Source organism: Perissodus microlepis, chromosome 17 (genome assembly GCF_051167445.1).
Source record: "Perissodus microlepis isolate ML-2025 ecotype Zambia chromosome 17, ASM5116744v1, whole genome shotgun sequence".
NCBI classification, from domain to species: Eukaryota; Metazoa; Chordata; class Actinopteri; order Cichliformes; family Cichlidae; genus Perissodus; species Perissodus microlepis.
The window spans coordinates 20,175,830-20,201,821 of NC_140477.1; the positions used below are offsets into that span (position 1 = coordinate 20,175,830).

The following is a 25,992-nucleotide window of genomic DNA, read 5'->3' on the forward strand; positions in this document are numbered from 1 at the left end:
TTTACCATCCACCATCTCTCTCTGGCAACGCCAAACAGATTACTGACATACTCTGCTACTGACATTCAGGTGCCTGACCTGTGCCTGATTAGCAATACCTCTGAGCATGAACCCGGCTACAAACAAGCCATATTTGACTGATCTGCACAGAGACCGTTCCACCGATTTTGAAATGTTTACCGTGACCAAATCTATTTCCAGTAAGTAGCGACCAGTTCAGCTAAAATAAATGTTTGTTTATTATAGAGATGGTCCGATCCGATATTATGTATCGGTATCGGTCCAATACTGACTTAAATTACTGGATGGGATATCGGAGAGAAATAAAAAATGTAATCCAATCCATTAAATATCACAAAAGCACCTCACAAAACTTGCCACATAGCGTAACCCAGCTCATAACCTTTACACATCGGAGGAGCATGCGTCTCACGATAGAGCGGCTGTGGCGTGCGAGACCTATTGGCGGTCTGGTTGAGCATTTGGAGCCTCGCTACTGCTTCCAAACCGGCATTTAAAGGTATCCCAGAGAAGTAAAGCAAGTGTGTAAGTTCATGTCTGAATGTCTGTAAAGCATTCCCAGCGAATGCTGGGAGCGACTGCCTCTCATTCTCTCCCTCTCCTGCTGCTACTTCAATCATGAAACTAATCAATGATCAGCTGATCGGCTTTTCTGACGCAAGTCCCGTCTCTCTTGTTAGTTTATCGCCCACTTTACGCCAGAAAGAGGAAACAGGTGGATAAACAACAGCGGCACGTTTAAGCTTGAGAAGCTGTTGTTAGGATTTATTTAATATTACTTTCTACACCAGGATCCTTTTCTATGTAGCTGACAGCTGGTAACTGTGCAGGGGCGGGTCTAGCAAAGTTTTGCCAGGGGGGCAGGTAGGGCATTAACAGGGAAAGGAGGGCACAAAGAAGTACTTTTCTTTCTAATTGTCATGTCTAGCTTTTAATTAGTGCTGTCAGCGTTAACCTTGTTAAAATTACATCATTTTAACGAGGTTAACGCTGACAGCACTACTTTTAATAAATAATTATCTGAATCTTACAACCAAAGTTTTCATCTGATGTAAAATTTATAGAAATCCATTATTGTATATAGGAACATTTTATAGAAATTAAATTTATAACCTAGTAAGCTATAGTACTTTTTCCTTTGGGAAGATACCATCTGTGCAGTCTGCAATTCTGTTGAAGAAAGATGTTGAATCTATTTAATTATTGTAGAAAAATTATTGATTTCTGTGCATTTTTTTTTTTTACACTTGCATTAAATTACAGTCGATTACATCAGTTAAGCATTATGAGGCAGAGGGTTGGGGATGGTTCCCTATGGTTTTTTTTTTTTTGCTTGGAGTTGACAACCCTATTAGTTAGGTTGTTTAATATTTCCACTAAGTACTCTTTAAAATTCCAGAATAGGGAGGATAGTGTAGGTTTAAGTTTATTAGATTGGTCAGTATTGCTGATGTATGAAATATTTTGGGTGTAGTGTATTTTTTTTTCATACAGGTTTAACAGAATAGCTTTAGTTTTGTTTTGTTTTTTTAAACTTGAGTATGAACTTATACAAAATGCAGCAAGATATTAAAAAAAAACATTTTATTGTTTATAAAATATGCTATATCGGATTTATATCGGTATCGGCAGATATCCAAATTTATGATATCGGTATCGGACATAAAAAAGTGGTATCGTGCCATCTCTAGTTTATTATTTGATGTTATGGGGGCTTGAAGGCTTTGAGAGAAGAAAATCTGATTAGTCTGTGTGCAGGTAAACACTGAGCTGTGAAAGCCTGCGACTCAGGAATCTCTGATTAAAAATCATCCTCTCGCTACGGTTGCTATGTGTTTATCCCATTAGCTCAACCGTGTCTTACATTGATCTCTGCCTGTGTGATACGCCGGCTGGTTGGCCTCTGCTTCACCGTCGCCGCCCTGAAGTCATCTGATGGGCGGCCCCTCAAGACGACTTCCTGTTGACTTCCGGCCAACATCTCATCCAGTTTCTCTGGAGCGACAAAAAGGAACATGAACAGACTCCTAACAAGACATGATTAAGCATCCGGTACACGACCACACCACTGTGAAAGTTTCCAAACAGCGTGACAAACACTGTGGCGAAATCATGACATCAGAGCTACATCACAACATCAGTCACCAGGGCTGCAGCAGGACTTCACGCAAAACAACTCTCAAAAGTGTCAAAATAGACAAAAAAAGGTGTTTCAATTTAAAAGCACTTAGAAGAATCAAATTCCAAACTCAAGAATCACCGTGTTACTCTTTATTTTTTTTTTTAGGTTTTTCAAGCATCATTTTTTTGTAGCATCCCCCCCTTTTGGGAAAAACAGGGGTCAGGGGGTAGATGAACTTATATCAATGATGCCTTAAAAAAATGTACGAGCCTCAAATAAAAACTGAACACGTGCTGTTTGTGTGTAATTGTAGAAGCTATACTTGATTCAGCTACAGCCCTGAAAAGTCGCGACATCAATGGAAAACATCAGCTGCTTTTCCACCTAACATTCCAGGAGATAAAATTAGGCCAAAGTGTTGGCCCGAATTCCCCAAAATCCTAACTCTGTGCCTTCTTGTCTCCTCTGTCATTCACCCTGTGCCCTTAAAAATCAGCTGGCCAGGTGACTAACTTTGTGGGTTTCACAAAGTCCCCATCTGGGCTGGAAGGAGTTATGTTCGTGCTAATGTTCTGAGTATTTGGGGGATTAGTGTCACTTGGAGGCACGGCTTCATCTTTTGGTTGTGTGTGTGGTCAGAGGCGCTAAATTTGTTCGTAAATCCCTGAAACATGTAAGTGTGACAAATATGCAAAACCCCCTAAGAAATCAGGAAGGGGACAAACAGTGTTTCACTGCACTGCAGGGTGGGCTGCTAAATATTTGTCAGACTGCGACTCTGACGGACACCTCATCTTTAAACCTCCACTCAGTCACCGGCAACCTGTCCACGGTCACTACACACAGGCGGGTATTTGGAGTTCCAGTGGATGTTCAGAGCTTGGTGTCATTGCTGTGCGACTGTGTCTGGTTAAAACTGTCTGCACAGAAATAACCTGGACTCTGGTGGAAATGCAGCTGATGACATCACTGCGACATCATGCTAACAGATTGCAAAGACAAATGTCACCGCAGGGTCACAACACGATGACCGTGAGGTCGATGTGACTCACCGAAGCGTCTCCTCCTGGCTGCAGACAGAGCAAAGGTCAGCAACACACACCGCTACAGTCTAACTGTGTGTGTGTGTGTGTGTGTTTGTTTACCTATCTCCTCCAGGTCAGCCGTCATGGACTTGGATCGCAGGGTCAGGGAGGTGCTGGGGGCTCGTTTTGGAGGGGGCGGTGCTACAAGGCGAGATTGCATATTAGTGGTACACAGTGTGTGCGTGTTGGGGGTATTTTGGTCTACAGCACTTATAAAAAGAAAGAGCGCTGAGATAAGTTTCCCTGTAAAGAGTCACATGTTCACAGATAGCCGTCATGTCGCTGACATGTCAAATACACAGAAGCTCCAGTGAGCACGTGCAGCTGCCTCCTCGCTAACTAAACTTGAACTGCGTCTTGTATTTATACAATGGTTTGACTGTTACATCTATAATTACATCTTGATTTGTTTTGATTATTTATTGAAACAAGGGGGTAAAACTAAAATAAAACTTTATTCTTCCCAGTTCATTTTCATTTTTCTTATTTAAATGTTATCAGAACTGAATAAAACCCACTTTATATGACACCTAAGTTATTGTATTGTAGTCCTTTTTAGGCCTGAAAAGATTGACTTTCTTTGTTTTAAATCACTGTACTAACTGTACACTGTTGTGTACCAATAAAATCAAATCTTACTAAGGCTGGACAGCAGGTGGCTCTACCTTTTTTCCTGATCAGGTTGGTTTCAGATTTCCTGGAAACTGAGACGACTTTCATCAGGAGGCGACTTCCTCCCTGCCGGATTAGAGAGACGACCTGCCGGTGACCCACCTTCACCACGTTGGTACCGTTCACCTGGAGAAAAGACAAACAACTCAAGTCATAATGTTTTAAATGTAGGTGATTAAAAAGTAAAAAAAACCCTGTTAAAACTGAGGTCACAAAATATCAAGTTTCCATCTTAATTTTTTCTTTTCTGTTCACAGAGCGTACTCATATGACAAATATGCTTGAGAATGATAAACCAACAAAAAATGTGAAAATAAAAAATAACTTAAAAATAAAATGAATAAGAAACAAAATAAAGTATTGAAAAAAACCATGAAAAAATGTCAGTAAATGTCTGTCAGCTGACTGATTTAAGTGTCTACTTGAATATAAAATGAAGTCCGCTATTACCTCGATGAGAAAGTCTCCGGTCCGTAGCCCCGCCCTCCAGGCCACGCCCCCTTGGTCAACTGACTCCAGGTACTGAAGGGCGGGAAACGCCGGGGTTGGAGCGAACTCCTCGATGGGCGTCTCAGCTGGAAATGAAGAAAGAGCCGGTGAGTTAGGGAAGCTCCTCCCACCTCAGACTAGCGAGGGTTTAGTCCACGGAGTCTGATTCTGCTTCCACAGGAAGCCAGACTCTGTGGACTGTGTAGGTGTCATGAAACACAGCAAGGAGCTTTTTTTTTTTTTTTTTAAATCTCTCCTCCTCTTCCTCCAAACGCCCACCACTCCACCACCCATCCCTCGGTTTCTACCTTTAGCTCCTCTGAGGACGAAGCCAAATCCTTCGCTCTCCCTCTTCTGCAGCACGGCCGTCTTCTCCTCGATCACGTAATCGCTGAAACATGAAGAAAGAAACGAGGCTCACAAAAGATCCCTCCATCTTCTGTTGCGCCTCCAAGGTTTGAACCACTTGAAATGAAATTGCTTTTAAAGCATAACTACAGATGATGACGAACAAGTGATAATCGTTAAAACATTAAACTGTCCTCCACCAGCTTTTTGAGCCACGCTCTCAATGCTCTGCAGACATGAAATGAATGATTTATTAATAAAGGTACTTTTTGTAAAAGCCTCAGCAAGGACAGCAGCTGAACATGACCTCTTCATCAGTGACCCGAGTTTTAGCTCAAATCTAAGTACATTTGGCTCTCAGACAAAGTTTGGATTCAGAAGACAGACATTTTTTCTGCTTTCAGAATCAAAAACTTTCCTTTTTGATAAAGCTCACAGTTAGAGCAGGAGACCCTGCACCCTCTCTTAGTGATGGTGTTATATGAACAGCTCACTGAAAAAGGCCATAAACACTGATAACACACGAATCAGGGAGAACTTCTTATTCACATAAATGAACATCTCTAAATGTTTATTAGTTCTTCCCCAGCCTGGCGTCTGTTTTCCGGCAACTGAGACAGAAAAGCTGAAAACATCAATAAGCGTCATCTTAAACATAAAAATTTCCTCTATAGTTTGAAACAGCCACAGTTGCTGAATCACCGGGTTACACCTGAGAGGGTCACCTGTCTCATTAGGTCTGTCACATGTTCATACGGCAGCAGAAGAATCTGCAAACAAAACCACTTTAATGAAGATGATCCTGATTCTGAATAAAGTCGAACCTGCCATTGAGTTCCTGTAGGAGGTGTAGTGATGCTGTGTTACCTGTAGGAGGTGTAGTTGTCGTAGGATCCTACAGTGTAGTGTCTGAACAGTCTCTTGGTGCGGTCCTCTCGCGTCTCTGAAACATACATGTGTTACATATGTATGTTACATAGCACATTATTTATTAAATATATCCCATCAGATGCTGCCCATGTATTTTATGGTCGAGTAAATGAACACAAAGTTAAAGTACTGATATATAAACAGTGCTGCTTTCCCTCTGTGATGCACAGCAGCATGTTCTAAACGCAGAGAAGACCCTGACCCTGCTGTGGATGTGTTTTTTTACCCAGTCTTGGGTCGTATTGTCTCATCTGGACTTCTTCCACACAGTCGGCAGGAAACCAGCCGGTTCGGCCTTTAACGCTTCCTTCCCAGAATCCTCCTTCACCGATAGAGAGAACTGTAAACACAGCACACACTCATTATCACCACCTCACACATGCATTGCCTCTGTTTGAGCTCATTTTTGTGATGGAGGATTATTAATGTAGAACTATGCAGATATAAAGGTTTTTTTAAAAAATAAATAATGTCATAAACAGAAACACCTGAGGTCTGAATCTGATTATGGAAGTTTTGTGTTCAGTGTTTATTTATTCTTAATTCTGTGGTCTTTGTTTTGGTGATAGTTATATGTCCTTATTGAGTTATAAAAGTCGGTCATTTAGAGTTTGTTTAGCTCCTGATTTACACTTTCGATAAGAATCATTATCCTGGTCAAACCTTTGACCCGCTCTCCTCTGTGCAGCTGGATCTCTCCAGTCCCCTGAGGGACGTGGGACCGGGTGGCGATGAAGGTGCGTCCCGGGACGGCGCTATACAGCCTCCTCTTCCTCATCTGTGGGGTCGGGGGAGGAGAGGAGGGAGGGCTGGTCTCCACATGACCTCCCCCACTTGGACTGCAGGTGAGAAAGGAGATACTGGTTTGACTACACCTTAAAGGACATCTTGTAACCAACTTTCAAATAAAATCACTGAAAAACCATTTTATGAGAAAATGAAACAAAACAACATGTTAAATGTAAAACTGAAAAACCTGTTATATACACATGCTCAATTTGAACCTGCAACCGGCTTCAAAAAAGTTGGGTCAAAAACCAGAAACGCCTAGAAAAGTTGTAACATGCTGGAATGGAACTGGATTGAATTGGATAAGCAGTCGACACGATGGATGAATCTACGGTTCATCTACGGTTCATAATGTGATCAAAAGATCTCTGTGCATAACGGATAGGTCTGAGGACTTGCAAGTAACTAATCACATTGTTGTGATGTTGTAGTTTTGCGAGAAACCTGTTGACGACCACTCAGGAAGAAAATGAGAACCTGGAATCTGGTAATTCATCTGTAAAGGCACCATTAATGCTGAAAGATGTATAAATGAGCTACACCGGAGCATCTTTTGGACCCTCATGTGCTGCTGACCAGAAGATGTATTTTCAGGGATGATCTTGCTTATTTCAGCAACACAAAGCCAGCATCCTTGTTAGTATTAGGTGAAATCATGCACATCTCATGGGTAACTTTTACATGTGTAAAGGCACCATTAATGACTCATAATTACCTGAGTCGGCGTGTGTGTCGGCGTAGCGAGTGTGTGTGCGTGTCGTGGTGTGTCTCCAGGCTTTGAAGGGAGGGGCCAGGTGAGGAGGCGGGGCTTTCCAAGGCGTTGTCACTGGCTGAACGAATCAGGGAGCGAGGAGATGACAGGCCGTTTCCAGCTGTTGTCCGGGTCAAGCCCATGCGGCGGCGCTTGGTATAGGAGGGAGTTTCTCTGAAGGGAACTACTTGGACACATATATACAAACACACACACACATAAAAACACACAGAGAGTTAATATCCAGCCACTGTGCTAACATTGACACACGCACACGATTTAAATGTGTTGAAACTCACCAACGTCAGACGTTTTGTGGATTTTTATGATTTCTGCCAGATCAAAATTCCCGGCAATGATTGCCACCTGCACACACACAAGCCAGGAGTCATAAAAACACACAAACCGTAGGGTTCAAAATTAAACTCACAGCTTTTTAATCTCGTTTCCACCTGAAACACGAAACATCACAGGAGCAGATTGAACAGATTCACATTTCTGTATCTCTGAAGTTGCAAATAATTTCCGGAGATTTCCAGAGAGTTCCAGGGTTTTCAAAGTAAAATTCTCTTTCAACAAGTCTCCTGGTTAGAAAATAATAAAAACTCACAGGTACAACATGAGGCGTGAAAGCACAAGATTAAAGAGAAACTAAAGAGCCAGTATAGCAGCAGGCATCCAATCACAGAACTGCAAATGTGTCTGTGAAGCTCAGATGTTAACATAATTAGATGTGCTGATAGTTAAATGCCTTAAAGGTAGCAGTGGTATCATTTCTGGTATTGAAACAAGCGCTCCTTTCTGTTTTTGGTGGGCTAATTATTTTTTCCACTAACTGCTGTGTTTTGTTTCTGTAGCTCTAACTTTAACGTTTTTTTGACTTCCTGGTCTTTATGTCGAGCAGGGTGGATATAGTCTTGTTTGGATTTCATTTTTTTATTTATCAGAAATAAAAAATAATAAATGCATTATATTAAATTATATATCATATTACATAAATTAAAAAGATAAATAATAAAATAATAAATAATTCGAAAAATATTTTTTACTTAAAGGCACATAATGTTCTTTTATTTGTATTCTTAAAAAGTCTATATATGTTTCTTATTTTATGATATTGTATCGGAAATGTTTTTTTAATTAGATTTCTTTATGTTTATCTTATTTATTTAGTCTTTATTTGATTTTTATTGATTGTTTTGTATATTTATTTATCATTTAATGTTTATTTTATTTGTTTTTATTTTTGCTTCAATAGAAGGCAAAAAAAAGACTTTGTTGTTTATATTTTGTTTATTAATTATTGGATTATAATTTTTTAAACTAAAAGCTCATTTTAAAGTGTAATCATTTTTTTTAAACTTATTTTCATGTGAAAAGCTGTCTGGTTGTTTGTTTGTTTTTTTTTTTGTTTTTTTTTTTAACTTTAAAGGCTTCTTTTATTGATCTGCTGATTGATTGACTGGTTTACCTGAAAGGCCGTTTGGTTGTTGTAGTTCTTGATGTCCTTGTTGGCTCCTCTGAACAGCAACACTCGGGCACAACTATCCTAATGAAAAAAAACCCCAAACCCCCAAAATGTGACTAACAACATACATTACACCCACAGGCCGCCATCACATGACCAACATGTGCATTACCTCTTTGTGTGTGTGTGTTACCTGGTTGTACAGAGCGCAGAGGTGCAGTGCAGTGTTTCCTGATGCATTCTGGGAACTCATGTCAGCGCCATAGAACAGCAGGTGCTCCAAGTGCTGCACGTTGCCATAGCGACATGCCTGAACTCACACACATGCGCCCACACACACAAAGACACACACACGCACACACAGAGTCATAATTGTACAGGGCTTGAACTTGCCATCAGTGCAAGTAATTTTCCTGATTGTGTGTGTGTGTCACCTGATGGATTTCCTGCCACCCGTTCTCATCTGTCATCCCTGTAACCATGACAACAAGTACTCTTAGTGCTAAAGTGTTTTTTTTTAACACAAAAATATGAATAAAATAAATAAATAATAACAGAGCTCCACAACATATCAGATGATTCGTCAGATCGGTTCTATGAGACCCCCTCATACCGATGGTGGCGTGGTCCTGCAGCAGCAGCTCGCAGCAGTAGGGGGCGCCGCCCACCATGGCTGAGTGATAGAGCGGAGTGAGGCCTCTGCTGTCCTTGTAGTCCGGAGATGCCCCGAGGTCCAGCAGAGTCTGAGGACCAGGAGAAACAACAAAAACGCAGTGATGTTAAAGAATGAGCAAGTACTTTGAACCTGCATTGTTTCTAATGCGCAGCAGGGGGAGACTCCTCTGCACCCACTGTGTAGAAGTCTATAAAGTAAAAATCTAAATTTAGGGTCTTATTAGTATTGGAAAGGACCATAAAGCAGTAAATCCAACCCTCACGTGTTACGTGCAGATTCATCCTCATCACTAAGCTGGTGAAAACAGTCAGCTGAGGTCTCAGTGATTTTAATTCATGGGCCATAAACAGCTTATTAAATCTCAAGTGAGCCAAAGAAATGAGGAAAAAGGTTAGAGGAACTGCAGGTTTTGATGGTTTGGTGTTAAATTTGTTTTTGAAATGATGGTGGCAGCAGTGTGGTGGAAACATGTTGGTCCAACACGGAGCAGTTTGACATTAATCCATTTAATAACCATCCTCCATGGAGGTCAAACAGACACACTAATCATGAAATTAATAATTAATTAAGCCACTGCTGCTGCAGGGGCTGCTTTTGTTTTTGATGTAGTTGGTTTTGTGTTTTCTTGCTTTTAATTAGGATATATAATTACCAGGCAACGGACCAGTTGCAGGAACCAAAATATGCTAAGAATTGCGCTGAGAGACACTGATTCAGTAAAGGACTAGATGTTACAATCCCGGACAATGTACTGCTTTTAATGGAGAAAATCTTGAGGGATAGCTGTTATGAGGAAAAGCAGCCCAGCAACTTTACCAGCAGCACACATCGTTGTGTGCCTCAAATTTCGTTCTTTTACCCAGGCTAACCTGACATTTTCCCTGGTTAGGTTCAGGGATTAGAGATCTGATCTAAATAGTTCAAATTTGGGACACATTGTCAGTAGTGGACCTTGGATTCATCGGGTGTTTCGACCATTATCACTAGACATCGTTATCCAAGGAGGCCCTGCCTGCTGAAAAGAAGCGAAGGATCTGTCGGTTTTGTGAGGAAAGAAAAGATGAGAGGTAAGTGTGTTAGCCTAACTATTAGCCTAAGAATCTGTCGTCAGTATTATATGAATCATGATAAAACACGCCTACCATGTTTTGGGTTCCTGCAACTGGTCCGTCGGGTTATTGTCTCCCCAGAAAAACTTCCTTTGTGTTTTTTCCTATTTCTGTTTTCTTTTTTCCCATTTTCGTTGTCGTGTTTCCTATTTCCGTTGTGTTTTGTGTGCTTTTGCAGTTTTTTTTCTTATTGCTGGTGTTTTCTTAAGTTGCAGTCCATTTGGCCTCTCAGGGCCACCGTATATATTCTAGCTATTCTAAGTTTCTGTTCCTTTAATCTTGTTTCCTGTAAAACACGTTGTGTATAAATACTGCTCACTGGCTTGCTTATGTTAAAAAAAATGTATTTAATGGCATTAACTCACTAGCTTGAAACACTGAACAGGCAGGCAGCAGCCAACATTTATATAAAGGTGAGTTGGTGGATTTTATCAGGTGATGTTTTTTTCAGTCGGTTTTTTTTTAAATGTTGCTGTCAGATGGAATGAGTCACTCTGTCCTCACTGAAGAAACATCGCTGTATATTAATGTTAAACCCAGACAGGAAGCAGGACTTTGGTAGCTCACAAGATGGAAAAGCTCGGCTGAAATGTCTTTTTGTTGGCTGAAAACTACAAAAATCAGCGAGCTGTGGTGTGATTTAAAATAAAGTGAACACATGGAGACAGAACCAGAGAAAAAAAAGTGTTTTCTTACGGTGAGGGCAGCGCTGTTTCTGCAGAGGACGGCCCGGTGAAGGGCAGTGATGCCGTCCCTGGTCCTGAAGTCCAGGTGAGCTCCTCCATTGCGAAGAACTTTAATCAGCTCGCAGCTCTCCTCCAGCTGCACGGCCAGAGTCAGAGGACACTCTGAGGCACATGGAAACAAGTCTTTGTTAGGCTGAAGGAGAATATCCATCTTTAAAGTCAGTAACAGCTCCACAGCTGTGAGGGCAAACTGAACAATGACGCTCGGCGAGGATCAGACGCTCCTGAGAGAAATAAAATCTGGAAAAACTGTATAAACGTACATTTTTACGTCTGCCTCATCAAAGCTGTAATTAGAAACTAAAAAACAGCCTCCTAACAGTGAGTCAGGAAGTCTTAAAATGGATTCAGAGGTTGGTACATAACAGATAACAGAAGGGGTATCGATGCTAATCAGAAAACCACCTACAAGTTGTTTAATATGTGAGAAGCAACATGGAAACCAAGTGGGGATGATGTTCAATTCAATTCAGTTTTATTTATAAAGCACCTATATCACTGCAGAGCATGTAACAGACCCGCTGGTTCATCGTGTGGATGTCACGGTTTTGCCTCTCGTAGGTGTGAAATGGACATGCTTAAGTTGCAGTACCAGCAGGGGGCGATAATTTATTTAAACCCAGTCGCTGCTAACCGAGGAAGGTATGAAATACATTCCAGGCTCCTTCTGTGTCAGGTAAGATTGAGCTGCACATGCAAGTGTGCTAGTTATGTTTCTTTAAAAGTTTACCCATGACTGTTTTCTAATGGCTTCAAATACCTTTACCTTTAAATACCTTTACCTTTACTGCAAGATAAAGATGCTACAATAATAGAGACAATCAAAGGACCCTCTTTGAGCAAGCACTTGGTGACAGTGGGAAGGAAAAACTCATTCGTGCCTGGCTCATGGATAGATAAAGTTGGGTATCATCTGCAAAGCAGTGAATATGGATGCGGTGCCTTCTAATGATACTGCCTAAGGGAAGCATGTGGTGGGTTCAGACTGTAGGATGTTTCTCAGACTAATCATAGCTAGGATGGTTTCGGGAAAGAAGAGCCAGTGATGGTAAATGGACTGGTTCATACATACTTTTCTTCTCCACTTCAGCATTTTATATAACATGTCTCATTCACCCAATCATACAAATAAACGTTTACTTACTTCCTATCTAACATTCAGACACCCTCTAATAAACATTTTGGTAGCTACTTGGAGTTCCTTGCCTAAGAAAATTTGGCATGGAGACACCCACCAACCTGCCTACTAAGTCATAGCCACTCAAAACTTCCTGGAAAGACAACAGTGTTTGAACCCTTTAAAACTGAACCTTTTTAGTCCTTCTCTTTCTGTAGCAATTGGCTTATGGAGGACTTTCTCTCACTCAGGTGGAAACATTTGAAAAGCCAAATTAGCTTTAACAGTCCCTTTGAATACACAAAACCTTACAATCACATGACCACAGCGAATGTTTCAAAGTTTGTGTTTCAATATACTGGATACTAATAATAAACACAATATGACTACAGGCTGAACATTGGAGCATCAAGGTTAGTCTTAGGAGTTTTTTGGAGCCAAGTGATCAGCTAGCTTGGTTATCAGGCTGCATTTATAGATTGTATAGGAACATTACATAGATACATGCTAATTATGCTCAGTAGCGTCCAGCCAATAAATACAATACAAAAGTTTAATTCAACAAAACTGGAAGTCAGACTTCTTGGACTGTTAGTAAAATTAATTACACAGCAGAAATATGTTTATATTTATATTTCCAAAATGCAATTTCACACACTGAAAAATGATGCTGAAGGGATTTGCTCCTGCTCACCTCCCGTGTCAGAGTCGTGAAAGTTGGGATCGAGGCCTTTTTCCAACCACTTGGAAACCTTCTCCACATTCTTCTGGTGAACATGTTCCATGAAGCGCTTCAGATTGGCCTAACAGGGAAAGAAACACAACGTAATTTTCTTATTTACTGAATAATATTCTATGAAGAAGCAGCACAAACTCCCTGAATTAAATCTGAGGTGAGTGTGGAGGAGTCGCAGTGAAGCAAACGCTGCTAAAATTTCCTGATCCTTTTTGCACTCTCAGCCAAATATAAATAACACATCTCCGAAAGCATCCCTCTGCATATTAAATGTACAACTATTTTTGTACATATTTATTTAAATCCTTTCATTATTTATTTCACCCAAGCTTCATATCATCACTTGCAGCAGTATTGTAACTGTGGGAATACAGCAGTAAACCTCTTTGTGTCCTTATTTAGAGACACAGTGTGAGCATTTTGCATTAATACTGTAATAATTCTGCAGCATTTAAATCTTGCATTAACAGTATTGTGTGTCCTACCTTGGTATGCAGCTTTGCCAGCTGTTTGTCGTCCACGTAACTCTGGGTGTAAACTCTCCTCTTGTAACGAAACTTCAAAAAAAGAGACACAAACAGTCAAGTCTGGAATAAACTGAAGCTACATGATGCATGTAGAGGAGATTTCATGAGTTAGCGTCATGTTTTTAAATTGGTCTGTGATTAAAAAGATCACCAAACGGCCAAGAGCAATAAGTGTCATTCCCTGTTAAAAATATCTGACATTAACCTCTTTCAGTAGCGCCCTCTGGTGTATTAGCAGCATGTTTATGTGGGAAAAATTGATCAAACCACAGCAAGAAGTCTATTTTGAAAGGGGTGGGGCTTACTGTGATATCACATGCTCATTGGCTAATTGGCCAATTGTGAATGACTCATGATTAGCTAATGAGCATCTTGTAAATAATCCCAGTTCTTGATTTTTATTGTGACCATAACTTAATGACCATAATAAACTGATCAAGAAAGTGTTTACAGAGCTCCATACGGAAAGCTGTTTTCACAAACACGTCTACCACTGCAAGTTATTTGGAACCACAAAAGTCGCCCTCTACTGCCCATAAGAAAGAAAGCAGGTTTAAGGTTCTTCAGGGAAATGTATGTAAGCTACATCCATCTTTTATACCAGAAGTTTCAAACATTAGGCCCCGGGGCTAATTTTAACTGTATTTTAGTTTATCTTTAGTAGTAAAGACTTCCTCTAAGGTTATTAATGCCACACTAAAAAAATAGGTAATACAGAAAAAATTAAATGACAGAAAGGTTCCTGTTTTTTTTCACTATCTACTATTGAAATTGTTTTTTTTTTCTTACAATTTAAGAGTTGCAGTAGTTGTTTACTACAGCAGCATTTCTTTTTCATGCAGAAAAAACTGAAACGCACTGTTGAAATTGCACTTTTTCTTATACTAACATATCTCAAGGCTTAAATGTGTAAATAATACTGACAGAAAGGGGAGTTTCACTGGTCTCGCCCAGTTAAGGTTAAGGTAGGCTGTATGTGGCCCATGATTAAAAAAAAACAAAAACGAGTTTGACATCCCCTGTTTTATACTGTTTATGGTAGTGATAGTTAGTTGCATTCTACTTTTCACAAGAGACTGGGGGATACTCTGACTGCATTAGTATGATGCAGATGTTTGCTTTTATACTTGTGCACAGGTTTGTCTGTATCATTAAGAGTTAATTTTACTAAAAAACAACAAAGGGAGAAAACTTCACAGCCAGGTCTGCATGCAGATTAAACAAGAGAAAGCAGCATGCTGGAAGAAAGTTGCTCTAAAGAGGTGTTGTTGATATTCTAATCCACAGGTTCAAATATCTGTTTGTTATGTGTATCTTCACTTAAATGTGAAAATTTAAACTACATGGGTTTTTGATTAACTGAACTTTAATCTAGAAAAATATTACAGGGTTTTCTCTAAATATTACAACACTTCAGTCCTAATATAATGTTCTATAAGTTATAGCAGTGCTGTACGTTTTAGTATGTTTCAGTGTTGTAGAAACACTGAGGTAAAGTTTACCTCCAGGTACGGGATGGGTGTGATGGGCGGGAGAGGATACTCCTTCAGCAGCCGCTCCTCGTCCAGAAACTTTCCGGCTCGGCCGTTGAACGCCGGCTGGAAGAGACCATAGTTCAAAACATCCGACAGAGACTGAGTCAACGTCACCAGAACCCTCTGCTTACTGGTCCAAACTGGTAACTCTGGGTCCAACCGCAAACACTTCTGAGAGAGCCAGAGACAGAGAAACAGGCGGACAGACAGAGAAAGAGACAGCCGGACAGACAGACAGACAGGTTTGTGCTGTGCCTTATGTTTATATACAAACTGTACATCGACACACAGTACGCCTTTGTGTGTGCGTGTGTGTTACCGTCTGTTGCAGGTCCGGGATGCCGATGCGGACGACGATGCTGTTCCCAGTGGGTGTGTCCTCTCCCTCGTCGTCCCTGGCAACAACAGAGCCTGCCGGGTTGCCGTTTGTAACCGCCTGTTGCCGCGGGCGATCATGTTTGGTGTCAGCAGCCGGACTCAGAGGCATGTGGCTGAAACAGAAAGAATGGTGATTATGACTGCTGCACTAATCACAGAGCAGATATAGGCAACACTTTAGAACCTTGTCACACCCGATGGATTTAATAATGCCATTCAAAGCTGCTGGTAAATCACTGAGACAGCTCTGCCACTCCCAAGTCATCATGGATGGGGGACTGTTTTAACCCAAACCACAATCTTCATGTCAAACCAACCAAGTAGTTCTTTGTGCCTAAACCTAATTAGGCAGTTCTCAGTATCTAAACCTGACCAAGTTATTCTCAGTGTCTAAACCTGACCTAAATCTAACCAAGTAGTTTTTTGTTAAAAGCACAAACAAATAAAAATGAAATGATGATCATTCAGCATGGATTATATGGTTGCAAAAATTGTCTTAGAAATTCCACACTCCAAACACAACAGAATGGACAAGTTATCATGCTATTTTAGTTCTTTAACCTCCTAGGACCTGCTCTCCACATATGTGGAGAGTGCATGCTCAGTTGGTGCTGTGTATGTGTAATTTAGATGAATCTATGCGGTTCCAAAAAACTAGCAGCTGGATCGGCAGCTGATGATTTTATTAATGTCACTTGAACCCAAGCAGAACCCTAGCATACTCACAGAAGAAACTAATACAGATTCAAAGAACTGTTATCTCTTTGCAACAAGTACTTCAACAGGCAGCACATCAAGGCACAGATGCCAAAATACACCTCGTGTTAAGTTCACAAAATACTAACACTCCAGAATGAGAACCCTTTCGGTAGTGAAAGATAACAATGAATAGTGTGCTTGTTCAGACAGGCCATGTAATCAAACTCAGCTGAACCTAAACCAGTCTGCATGAGCCAGTGATCAGCTGTTACCATATAGACTGTGCTACTCAAGCTGCTTTAGACTGGCTAGAGTTGCTGCACATCTGCAAGTGACTTTGCAACCTGTCTCCAGTCTAAATCCTTCATTTCACATTGTTTCTGAATGAAACCCATGTCTGTTGCATTATTTCTATTTATTACCTTCTATGTGCCTTTTTGTTGTCTGTCTATCCTCACATTGCTTCTACTTGTTGTGCTCAGTTTCCTCTGACACAGTTACTGGGTGAGCTTTGCACACTTTTGCTTTGTTGGGACACACAATCATGGACCCACTTTAACTTTTAAATAAAGTTTAAATGAAGAGATGTCCAGACCTTAAAATCATATTAAAATATGGATTGAAAAACGGTCTCTATTATGACAGAGATATTGGCATGAATCTAACAGCCTCCTACAGACATCTCTCACAGGGGATATTTTGCATTTACAGAGGTTAACAGTCAAAATGGCTGCTTTCCATTAGTGTTTTCCACCGCACACCAAATGTAGCACATCAGCGTTCATGTAATTAAACACCAGGTATCTTCTTAGTTTAATTCTCTGTGATCGTGGGACGATATCTTATTCATATAGTCTGCTGCTGACTCTGATATGACCTCCACCTCCTCCAACGCTAATAATGTCCTCAGGATGTTACATCACATCCTGTTTTTCACCCCTTAACCAAGCGTTCACACAGTGGGAAGTGTCTGTACAACAGTTTGACTAAAGTTTAGTTGCTGTGTGAAAATTATTAGACAGGGAAGGGAAAGGAAAGAGGAGAAAGAGGAGCTGGATGAAATTAATTCCTCAGTTATCTTGCAATATTCATTCTGAAAATAATGTAGTATTTTAATAGTACTATATTTTTTGTTGATAATTGTAACATACATGTTTTGATAACATTTTATGATCTTTATTATTTTTTAAATTAAAAGGAAGGCCATATCAAAGGGATTAAAGGAGCTGCACTAGATATTCAGCAGATTATTTCCAAAGAGTTTTTGTCACACATTAAAGCAAGTCATGGTGTTCCACAGGGTTCCATGCTCGGACCCATACTTTTAACTACAATTATACATGCTTTGCGTCAGAAATACTATAAGAATACACTGCACACATTTTCACGCCATTGCAGATGACACCCAACTAGAGCAGGGCGATATGACCAAAAATATTTATCACGATATACATTTGAAAATTTGCAATAACGATGTAACTGACGATATAATTGAAACTAGACAAAATACTTTACAACTCCACAACTTTATTAGTGCAAAAAAAAAAAAAAATCAATGTATTTTCACTTAAACAAGCAGCTGTTTTTTATGTGCATTAAAGTTATATAAAAATTTTACAGTGCAAATGCAAATTTCTCGCTGACAGTTTAACCAAAAGGCATTTCCAGTGGAAACTGGCCGACATATCCTCAGCATAACCATGTATAATATCCACAAAACTTAAAAAGAGGTTATACACACATTATACGGTAATATTATGTTATAGCACAATATGTATCACTCCGCAAGCCTCCGGCCTACGATAGCCGTAATGCTCCGACAATCCATCAAGCGGTGCAGCTTTGTAGCTTAGCAAAGTCGTACTAAAACATTTGACAGATTTTCGAGCGCCATGTACCACATAAAATCGTTTCGAGGTCAGTAAACACAACCAGAATTCATACATAAGGCACACGGGATTATAAGGGGCACTGTCGATTTTCAGAAAAATCAAAGGATTGATTTTAAGTGTGCCGTATTTTCCAAAAAACACGGTAATAACGACGGCCCACTAGCATGCGCTACCAAAAATAGTGCTTTGTTGTGTTTCTGATGGACGAAAGCTAAACCAGTTCCACACCACTGAAGTTGCAGCATTTTTACAAACCAATTCTGGTTCATCTGTTTCATTCAACGATCCGCTTTCGCCCTTCTCATTCTCCGTCGCTGCCATGTGCGTATGAAAACAAAGGCACTGCGCATGCGCGTTTTACCCATATTCTATCGGGATATTTCACTTTCTTATCGTTGCCCAACATTATACTGATATTACCGTGAACGGTATGATATGGCCCAACCCTACACCGAACTCTATTGATCATGGCTGAATATCAAAATGTAGATGGCTGCTGCATTTAGCATGTGAAGTAGCAAGTATCCTTAGGCAAGATAATGAACCCAAGTTTTTCGCAAAGTGTTCATTGGACTGCGAATGGAGTAGAAAAACACGATTTGAATGGGTGAATGGGGCATGTTAAAGTGCTGTTAGTGCTCAAGTAGAGAAGTGCTATAAAAGAACCAGTCCATTTAACATCCATTAGGCCAGACTAGAACTATGTTAAAGACATAATGGCCTGGATTACTTGTAATTTTGTTCTTTTAAATTCAGACAAAATGGAGGTTATTGTTCTTGGGCCTAAAAACCTGAAAACCACAATGTCTAATCAGATACTTAGTGTGCCTCCAGCATAACTGTGAGGAACATGGGAGTAATTTTTGGACAGGACATGTCCTTCAACCAAACATTAAACAAAAGTCTGATGGCAGTAAAGAGAAACATCCTGTCTCAGAGTGATGTTGAAAAACTAGACTACATAATTATTATTTCTAGGCTAGACTTGTAATTACTTCTTATCTGGTTGTAAAGCTCCCTGAAAACTCTTCACTTGATCCATAACAACACCCCATCATATCATAAAGACCTCATAATACCTTAATATCCCAACAGTACACTTCGCTCTCAGAGTGGAGGGTTATTTGTGATTCCTGACTTTCTAAAAGTAGAATGGGAGGCAAAGCTTTCAGCTCTCAGGCCCCTCACCTGTGGAACCACCTCCCAGTTCAGATTCAGAAGACACCCTCTCTACTTTTAAGATCAATCGTCAAACTTTCCTTTTTGGAAAAGCTAATAGTTAGGGTTGGATCAGGTGACCATGAACCATCACTTAGTTTTCTTCGTTAAGCTCAGGCTGCTGGGGGGACTTCCCATATTGCAATAAGCATTTCTTCAGTCTTCAGGTGTTTCTTTGCCACTACTGGATGTCTTTAATGTTTGTCTTCTCTCTCCTGTAGTTTGTCTTTTGTCCTGTTTGTTGTCAGTGGTCCTTATGCTCCTCTATTCTCTCTTTGCTTTCCCTTCACTCTGCAACCAGTCACAACAGATGGCTGCTCCTCCTTGAGCCTTGTTTTCTCAGAGATATAGTCTAATATGTTCTCATTCCAGGGGCCAATAAGATGCTGTTTTGTCAGAAGCCACCTGTGTACAATATGGCCTTTGGCATAGCTGCCTTGACCCACCAGCTGCCACAATATGAGCCTCGGAGAAATAACAGCTACAAACTGCATCTTTGTCAGCAGGTTAAAGTGATGGAAATGGTCTAAGTAGTGAAATGCTCTGCCAGGAAGTCATGGTTTATGTCCTGTGAAGTGCTTGAGTTTTGCGCTTTGGTTTTTTATTTACTTCTTGATTTGTTTAAGTTGCAAGAACCTTTACTACAGATTACTTGGTTTGGTTAAGATATCACAAACAACTTGGTTACCTTTAGGTACTACAAACTACTTGGGTGGCTGGGGCCAGGAGGTAGAGCACTACTGCTGCTCCACTCTGCATGCCAAAGTATCCTTGGGTAAGAAACGAACCCTAAGTTGCTCTCCGATGTATTTAGGTATTGTTTTTGTTTCCTGTGTTGAGTCACAACAACAGGTTAATTGGAAGTGAAAGCCACATCAGACCAGTTGTGTCCTCGTGATGAAGCATGAATGAAGAAGACTGGCTGTTGTTTCCTTTTAAAGTGAAGCTGATTTTTTTCTCCCTGCTGTTGTGCTTGTTGGATCTCTTGGTCTTGAGTGTATAATGTTATTGGACCTTCACCTTATACCAGAAACATGCTTGATGACTGTTGTGATTTTGAGTGATTTAAGTAAAAAAAAAAAAAGGGAAAGCAGCAGTTCCTGTGATAAGAAGGACACACCAACCTGCTAAGTCCTGTGGTTGAAAACAGTCTAAGAGACTCTGGACATGAAGCAGAGAGAGACTCGACCTTGTCGTTAGCCTTAATGGACAACGCTGACAGGCCAAATGGTCCAATCGCTTCCACCGAGCTAAAGAGGTCAGAGGAGAAAAAAGCTTTAACAGAAGTCCCTCCCAGCAGCTTCTCCTGACCGATGCTCCTCTTGCTGCTGATGCTCTAACACTGCATTAGTACTCCTTTAATCATTGTTCATATTAATCATCACTGCTACTAATTAACAGCTGATTACCCCTCACGCTGATAAAGCTGGGCAGAGCCGGAGTCAGAACTTAATGGCTGCTTCCATTACAGCTGAGGATGAAAGCGAGGAAGACGGGGAGGCGAGGATGAGTTGTGAGTTGTCATAGAAACTGGAATAGCAGGGAATCCTGTGCTAACCTCACTGTGTCACTCTGTATGTGTGTGCGTGTTTTTAAAAAAGCCTCCTGATCTACATGCTCACTGTTGCTATGGCAACGGAGTTGAACAATTTTCGCAGATCCCGTTTAAAACATCAACCTGCTGACTCTCTCTCTCTCCTCCTCTCCTGTCTGTCATGCTTGCTCAGCCATCGCAGCACTAAGCTTAAAGTCTACATGTCCATCCACTCCGAGACACTTCAGCTGCGTTTAAAGAAATAAAAGCTATGGGAACGCAATGATTTTCAGCGTAGGATCGATGTAAGCTGACGGGAGGAGAAGCAGATGGGAGTTCAGAGGCAGTTCAGCTATTTGAAGATGGATTTATGAACTCAGCAGGACCCACTCATGTTTAAAGGACCACACTACTGCTTTCTTTTTAATGCCTGTTCTTAAAAACAACAGACCTGTTTCCCTGAGGTCAAAAAGGCAACTCCTTAAAAGGCTCTTCGACAACACGGTTAGAAAAGCTTAATATAAAAGTTTCAATTAAACTTTTAAAAACAGACCAATCTCAGTAGGGCAAAAATTACAATCATGGTTATTTAACACCCAGCTTTTGAAAAAAAAAAAAAAAAAGCATATGTGCTGTTCACCACAGGACTAAGAAGCTGATTTGGTTTTATTATTCATACGCTGTCAAGGATTTGGCTGGATTCACAACAACAAGACAAAACCAGAGCAGCATTGTGAGGAGGGAGGCAACAAAATAATTGGTTTGGTTGTTCATAATCGCAGCCGTACATCTCAGGATCAGAGCAGACTAGAAATTAAATAACATCTGATGATTTACAGAATAAAGTATGATGTTCATTTTGTAAATTATGACTCATTAGATTCAGAAAGGACGATGAAACAGGGCAGCTGGCAAGTCATGACTCATGAGTGTCCTGTCCTGTGGTTTCACTGTCTGAGTCTCTCCTCTGTCACCTGGTTTCAAAGCTCAGATGGTGACTGTGATTTTAAAGCTTCAAAAATATGATTTCTCGCAGGTGATGTCACAGTGGCCACCTCCATCTTTTATATCCAGTCTGTGCTTGAAAGTACTGATTGAAATAATAAGGAAAGTGTTTAATGAGGTCGTAGATCAGGTGACCTGCCAATGTCCTAACATGGCCATACGCAGACACTGATCCTTGCACCTCAGCAACCTTGACGCTGCAGCTATGGTGATGCTGATCCATTAAAGGTGTTACTAGAAACAAATAATAAAATCATAAGATGGATCTGTTGCGTCCCTCTGCAGCCCCTCATCTCTTTGCAGCTGCAGTGCAAGAGTGTTCAGCTGTTGCTAATTGACCACACCTAGTCAGGTATGGATAAAGGCAGCCTTTCATGGTGGCTCACTACTCTTAGTGGTACCAGCTATTTTAGCCAACGTTGTTATGTATTAGTCTCCATATTTATTTATGCCGCAGCTTTTGAGCCGGCTCGTAACATAAATGGGGCTCATTCTGGATAGTTTGGACAAAAAGGTGAAGAGAGGCCAGGTTGGAGGAAATTAGCTTCCGTAGTGGTTAAAAGACGAGCTGAGTATGGTGTAGTGTTGTTCTGGTATTTTTAAAAAAATATTAAGAATCTAATCGTGAGCTGCTGTCAGATCTGCTTTGATGACTACAAATATGATGAAGGCAAAATAGAGAGTATGAACACTTAAATTAATTAGATTAAATCTGAACAAACCTCAGTGATATGGTCGAAATGCCAAATTTTCATGGGATTAGTGACAAAATACGAGGCGCTATCTGTTCCTTTGGTGTTGTGTTGGCCAATCATGCAAATTTTAATTTCATTACATTCCAAATCCACAAACTTTTCCAGCTTGTGGACTTCAACTTTGTGCACATGTGCAGTAGTACTTCTGAACACCTGGACACTTAGTGGACATGAAGCAGCTGTTTGGACCTTTTTAGTACCCTCACACTCCATAAATAGCTATGTTTCAAGTGAGCTTTGAGCGGAAAGTGAGCTTTTGAAAACTGTCGGAATTTGTCGCTTGCTGCAATAAAATCTTTCCGTTGAGTTCCCTGCTTTAAAGATCTCAGATACTGAGAAAGTGTCCTTGAATGCACCAGCAGCGGATTTTCAAAGCGGTCCCCGCTCTCAGCAGCATTACTACACAACCATAATTTCAGTTTTCCATAAAAGCCAATGCTCCAAACACACTTTAAGCTGATTTTGACAGCATGCTGAAGTGAACTGAGGGTAATCAAGCAGCGCCAACAGGACACAGAGAAGCGGCTCCCTGAAATGAATCACTTCCTTTCATTTACTGCAGTAAAAGCCCCGTAATTGCTGATATATTTCACTCTAACATCTCACCCTGTGGAGGAATCCTCAGCACACAGGATGACATGTCAGCCTGTGAAACGTCACAGGACCAAATTAAAAAGACTTTCATTCCTTTTCCACCAACACACAGCTATTCAGAGCTAGAGCAGGCTCCAAAGTTTCCCAGCATGCACTGAGCAGAGGTCACACAAAGCTAAAAACAAAAACATTCATAGAAACACGTACGCATGGTTTATAAAGTCTTTGTTCCTAAGACGTTTTCCTACTGTTGACTTGTTCGTACTGTTAAAGGTTAATTCAGGATAGTTTTACTGTAGGGATGCAATGATAATTTTAAACGATCATTTGGGCTTCTGACAACTTCTGTAAAATCAAGATTAAAAACATCATCAATATAAATATCACAATTGAATCATTTTTTTCTAATCCCTGTTTTAAAAAAAATTGAATTCTGTATGACGTTTTAGAACTTAAACTCTACATTTAATTTAAAAAACGGTGGGGAAAATGGATTTAATGATGAAATGGAGAACTTTTATTTATTTATTTAGAATAGCAGTTCATTTTGAGTTTGATGCCTGCAAAAAAACTCAAATAAAGTTGGGGTTGAGGCAGAGTTTTCACTGTGTTGCATCAGATCTTCTTTTAACAACACTCTGTAAGTGTTTTGGGAACCGAGGACACAAATTTGTGTAGTTGTTAAAGCTGAACCCTTTACAGTTCTTGCTTGATGTGGGAGTTTTTCTGGTTAAATGTTCAGAGTTTTGTTTGTCATCATTTCTGCTCCAAAACGCTTCTAATGTTTCTATGGGGTGACAGGTCCAACATCCTAGATCATATCCATATGCAGACACTGCACCCTCCTCCGCCATGCAAACTGCTAAGGAATGGCTCGAGGAACACGACAAAGAGCCCAAGGTGTTTAACTGCCCTCCAGTCTCCCAAGATCCCAATTAGCACCTGAATGCTTGAGGCGTTAGAGTAACCCTGATCCATGGAGGATGTCTTTAACATGTTTTTTTTTTTTTTAATTTACCTCCTACTTTAAATACCACTGCAGACCACCATATACACTACGACAATAGCACTCTCCTGGAAATTATTCATGGCCGATCCAAAATACTGCTCCAAAAGAGCCGAGCCTGTTAAACAGGCCTCCAGATTCTGATACTCCGTCTTTGGCATGGGCCAGAACAAGCCTGATCCAGGGAGACTTCACCCCACAACCCTAAGGAATATATCCATTTCCAAATGGACAAGAGGAGCTTGGTTGGCACACAGAGGATCTAAACAAAAAGGCAGCTGGTTTCAAATGCCGGAAGACAAAGGTTTACCAGTCAATCTAAGCCTGGGTATTAACCAAAAGAATGAGATCATGAGACCAGTACTGGTCTGTGAGTTGTTTGGTACCGGGCCGCGAGAGTTGAGGCTCAGGTGTGAAATTGATGGTTTTCAGGGTTTTTAGCAGTTTTTAGCGTTATTTTTTTTTTCTTTATCATTTTTATCATTAACCCGTGTGTTATGAATAAATCTTCTTTTTTTGGTACCAGTACTGGTTTTATTTTGTTGTATTTATCCGCGACAACTTAAAGGCCGGTCCGTGAAAATATTGTCGGACATAAACTGGTCTGTAGTGCAAAAAAGGTTGGGGACCGCTGCTTTAAAGGGTTACCTCTGCAAACATAGTTTTGTATGCCCACTAGGAACCAACCATTAATACGATGCTTGTGATACACAATGATCAAGTCATTTTGCCTCTGGGTTTAGAGTCAGGCAATCCTCTTGCGTGTCTCTCCTTGGTGTTTTTCTGAGAATATCCAGCTGGGAGGAGACCTTGGGGTAAACCCAGAACTTCCTGCAGATCTGACATGGGAGTGCCTCGTGATCTTCTAAGAGGAACTAGAAAACAATGCTAGAGGAAATGACATCCAGAGGACAATGCTCAGCCACTACAACTGTAACCTGACTTTACATGAGCAAAACAAACTGGATGAATGGTTTTAACCTCTTAACATCCACTAGTATAGTTTGTGTTAGCCACACAATAATTAGGCAAATAAAGTGCCACACATTCATTTTGGTCTTGCAGTGTTTTTTTTTTTTTAACAGATTTTCCCCCTTTGAATCCGTAATTAGGAAAAACTATATAACTATAAAAGTATATAAAAGGTGATTGTGAAATAAACTCTGACTCTAACCCTAACCTTAGACAGATTACTGGAAGATGTTATATAAGTCATCTCGTCTGTGAGCAACTTGGGATCCCCCCAGGAAAATGCTGCTTAGTCTGCTGCCCACATGACCCAACTTCAGATAAGAGGAAGACAATGGATGGAAAAGTGGATTTTTTAATGTTGTGGCTGATCCATAATCCATCTAATAGCAGTGGAATATTAGTGTGGACAAAAAGTGAGTGGAAATCCCAGGAGACACACTTACTGTAACCTAGTTTTTTCAGCTCTGCTCTTTTGTCTTCTGCCGCTTTCTGTACAGTCCTTGTTGTACAAAATGAGTGGAAAATTGTGTTATTATCAATTTGTCATCAGTTCACTGAGTGTTTCTCTGCTCCCTGTTTTCCCAGTAAATACTGGCTCCTAACACCAGAAGAGAAGGTCATATAATATCAGTGTACTGCATCTGTGCTTATTGAAATAACCTGGTGCACTCTCAAACACAGAGCCTGTATTAATGTCCAGCTCTGTCCACTTGCTGCCTTGACAGTTCCCACTGCAATCAGCTTTAAGTTGCAGGGTTTGATTTTCAGCCTACACTTCAGCTCTACCAATCAGAGACGCTGAATCACTTTCCTGTCAT

The 25,992-nt window shown here is 40.5% G+C and overlaps 1 protein-coding gene across 6 annotated transcripts in view; it reads right to left on the minus strand.

The window, feature by feature from the left end:
• Positions 1-25,992, minus strand: part of shank3b (SH3 and multiple ankyrin repeat domains 3b) — a 59,195-nt gene that overhangs the window by 13,582 nt on the left and 19,621 nt on the right. The window contains exons 3-23 of one of the 6 annotated variants that reach the window (XM_084909699.1): positions 20,433-20,558; positions 15,441-15,612; positions 15,089-15,292; positions 13,545-13,616; positions 13,018-13,126; positions 11,157-11,308; positions 9,289-9,418; positions 9,110-9,147; positions 8,869-8,985; positions 8,679-8,756; positions 7,507-7,573; positions 7,172-7,394; positions 6,331-6,506; positions 5,894-6,007; positions 5,605-5,680; positions 4,698-4,780; positions 4,351-4,475; positions 3,894-4,026; positions 3,289-3,369; positions 3,196-3,213; positions 1,886-2,016 (exon numbers count right to left, since the gene is read on the minus strand). In XM_084909699.1, the coding sequence (XP_084765825.1) occupies positions 1,886-2,016; positions 3,196-3,213; positions 3,289-3,369; positions 3,894-4,026; positions 4,351-4,475; positions 4,698-4,780; positions 5,605-5,680; positions 5,894-6,007; positions 6,331-6,506; positions 7,172-7,394; positions 7,507-7,573; positions 8,679-8,756; positions 8,869-8,985; positions 9,110-9,147; positions 9,289-9,418; positions 11,157-11,308; positions 13,018-13,126; positions 13,545-13,616; positions 15,089-15,292; positions 15,441-15,608 (2,295 nt within the window). In that variant the 5' untranslated portion in view covers positions 15,609-15,612; positions 20,433-20,558. The remainder of the gene's footprint in view (positions 1-1,885; positions 2,017-3,195; positions 3,214-3,288; positions 3,370-3,893; positions 4,027-4,350; positions 4,476-4,697; positions 4,781-5,604; positions 5,681-5,893; positions 6,008-6,330; positions 6,507-7,171; positions 7,395-7,506; positions 7,574-8,678; positions 8,757-8,868; positions 8,986-9,109; positions 9,148-9,288; positions 9,419-11,156; positions 11,309-13,017; positions 13,127-13,544; positions 13,617-15,088; positions 15,293-15,440; positions 15,613-20,432; positions 20,559-25,992) is intronic. The other 5 variants (XM_084909703.1, XM_084909698.1, XM_084909700.1 and 2 more) reach the window with 5 other exon arrangements.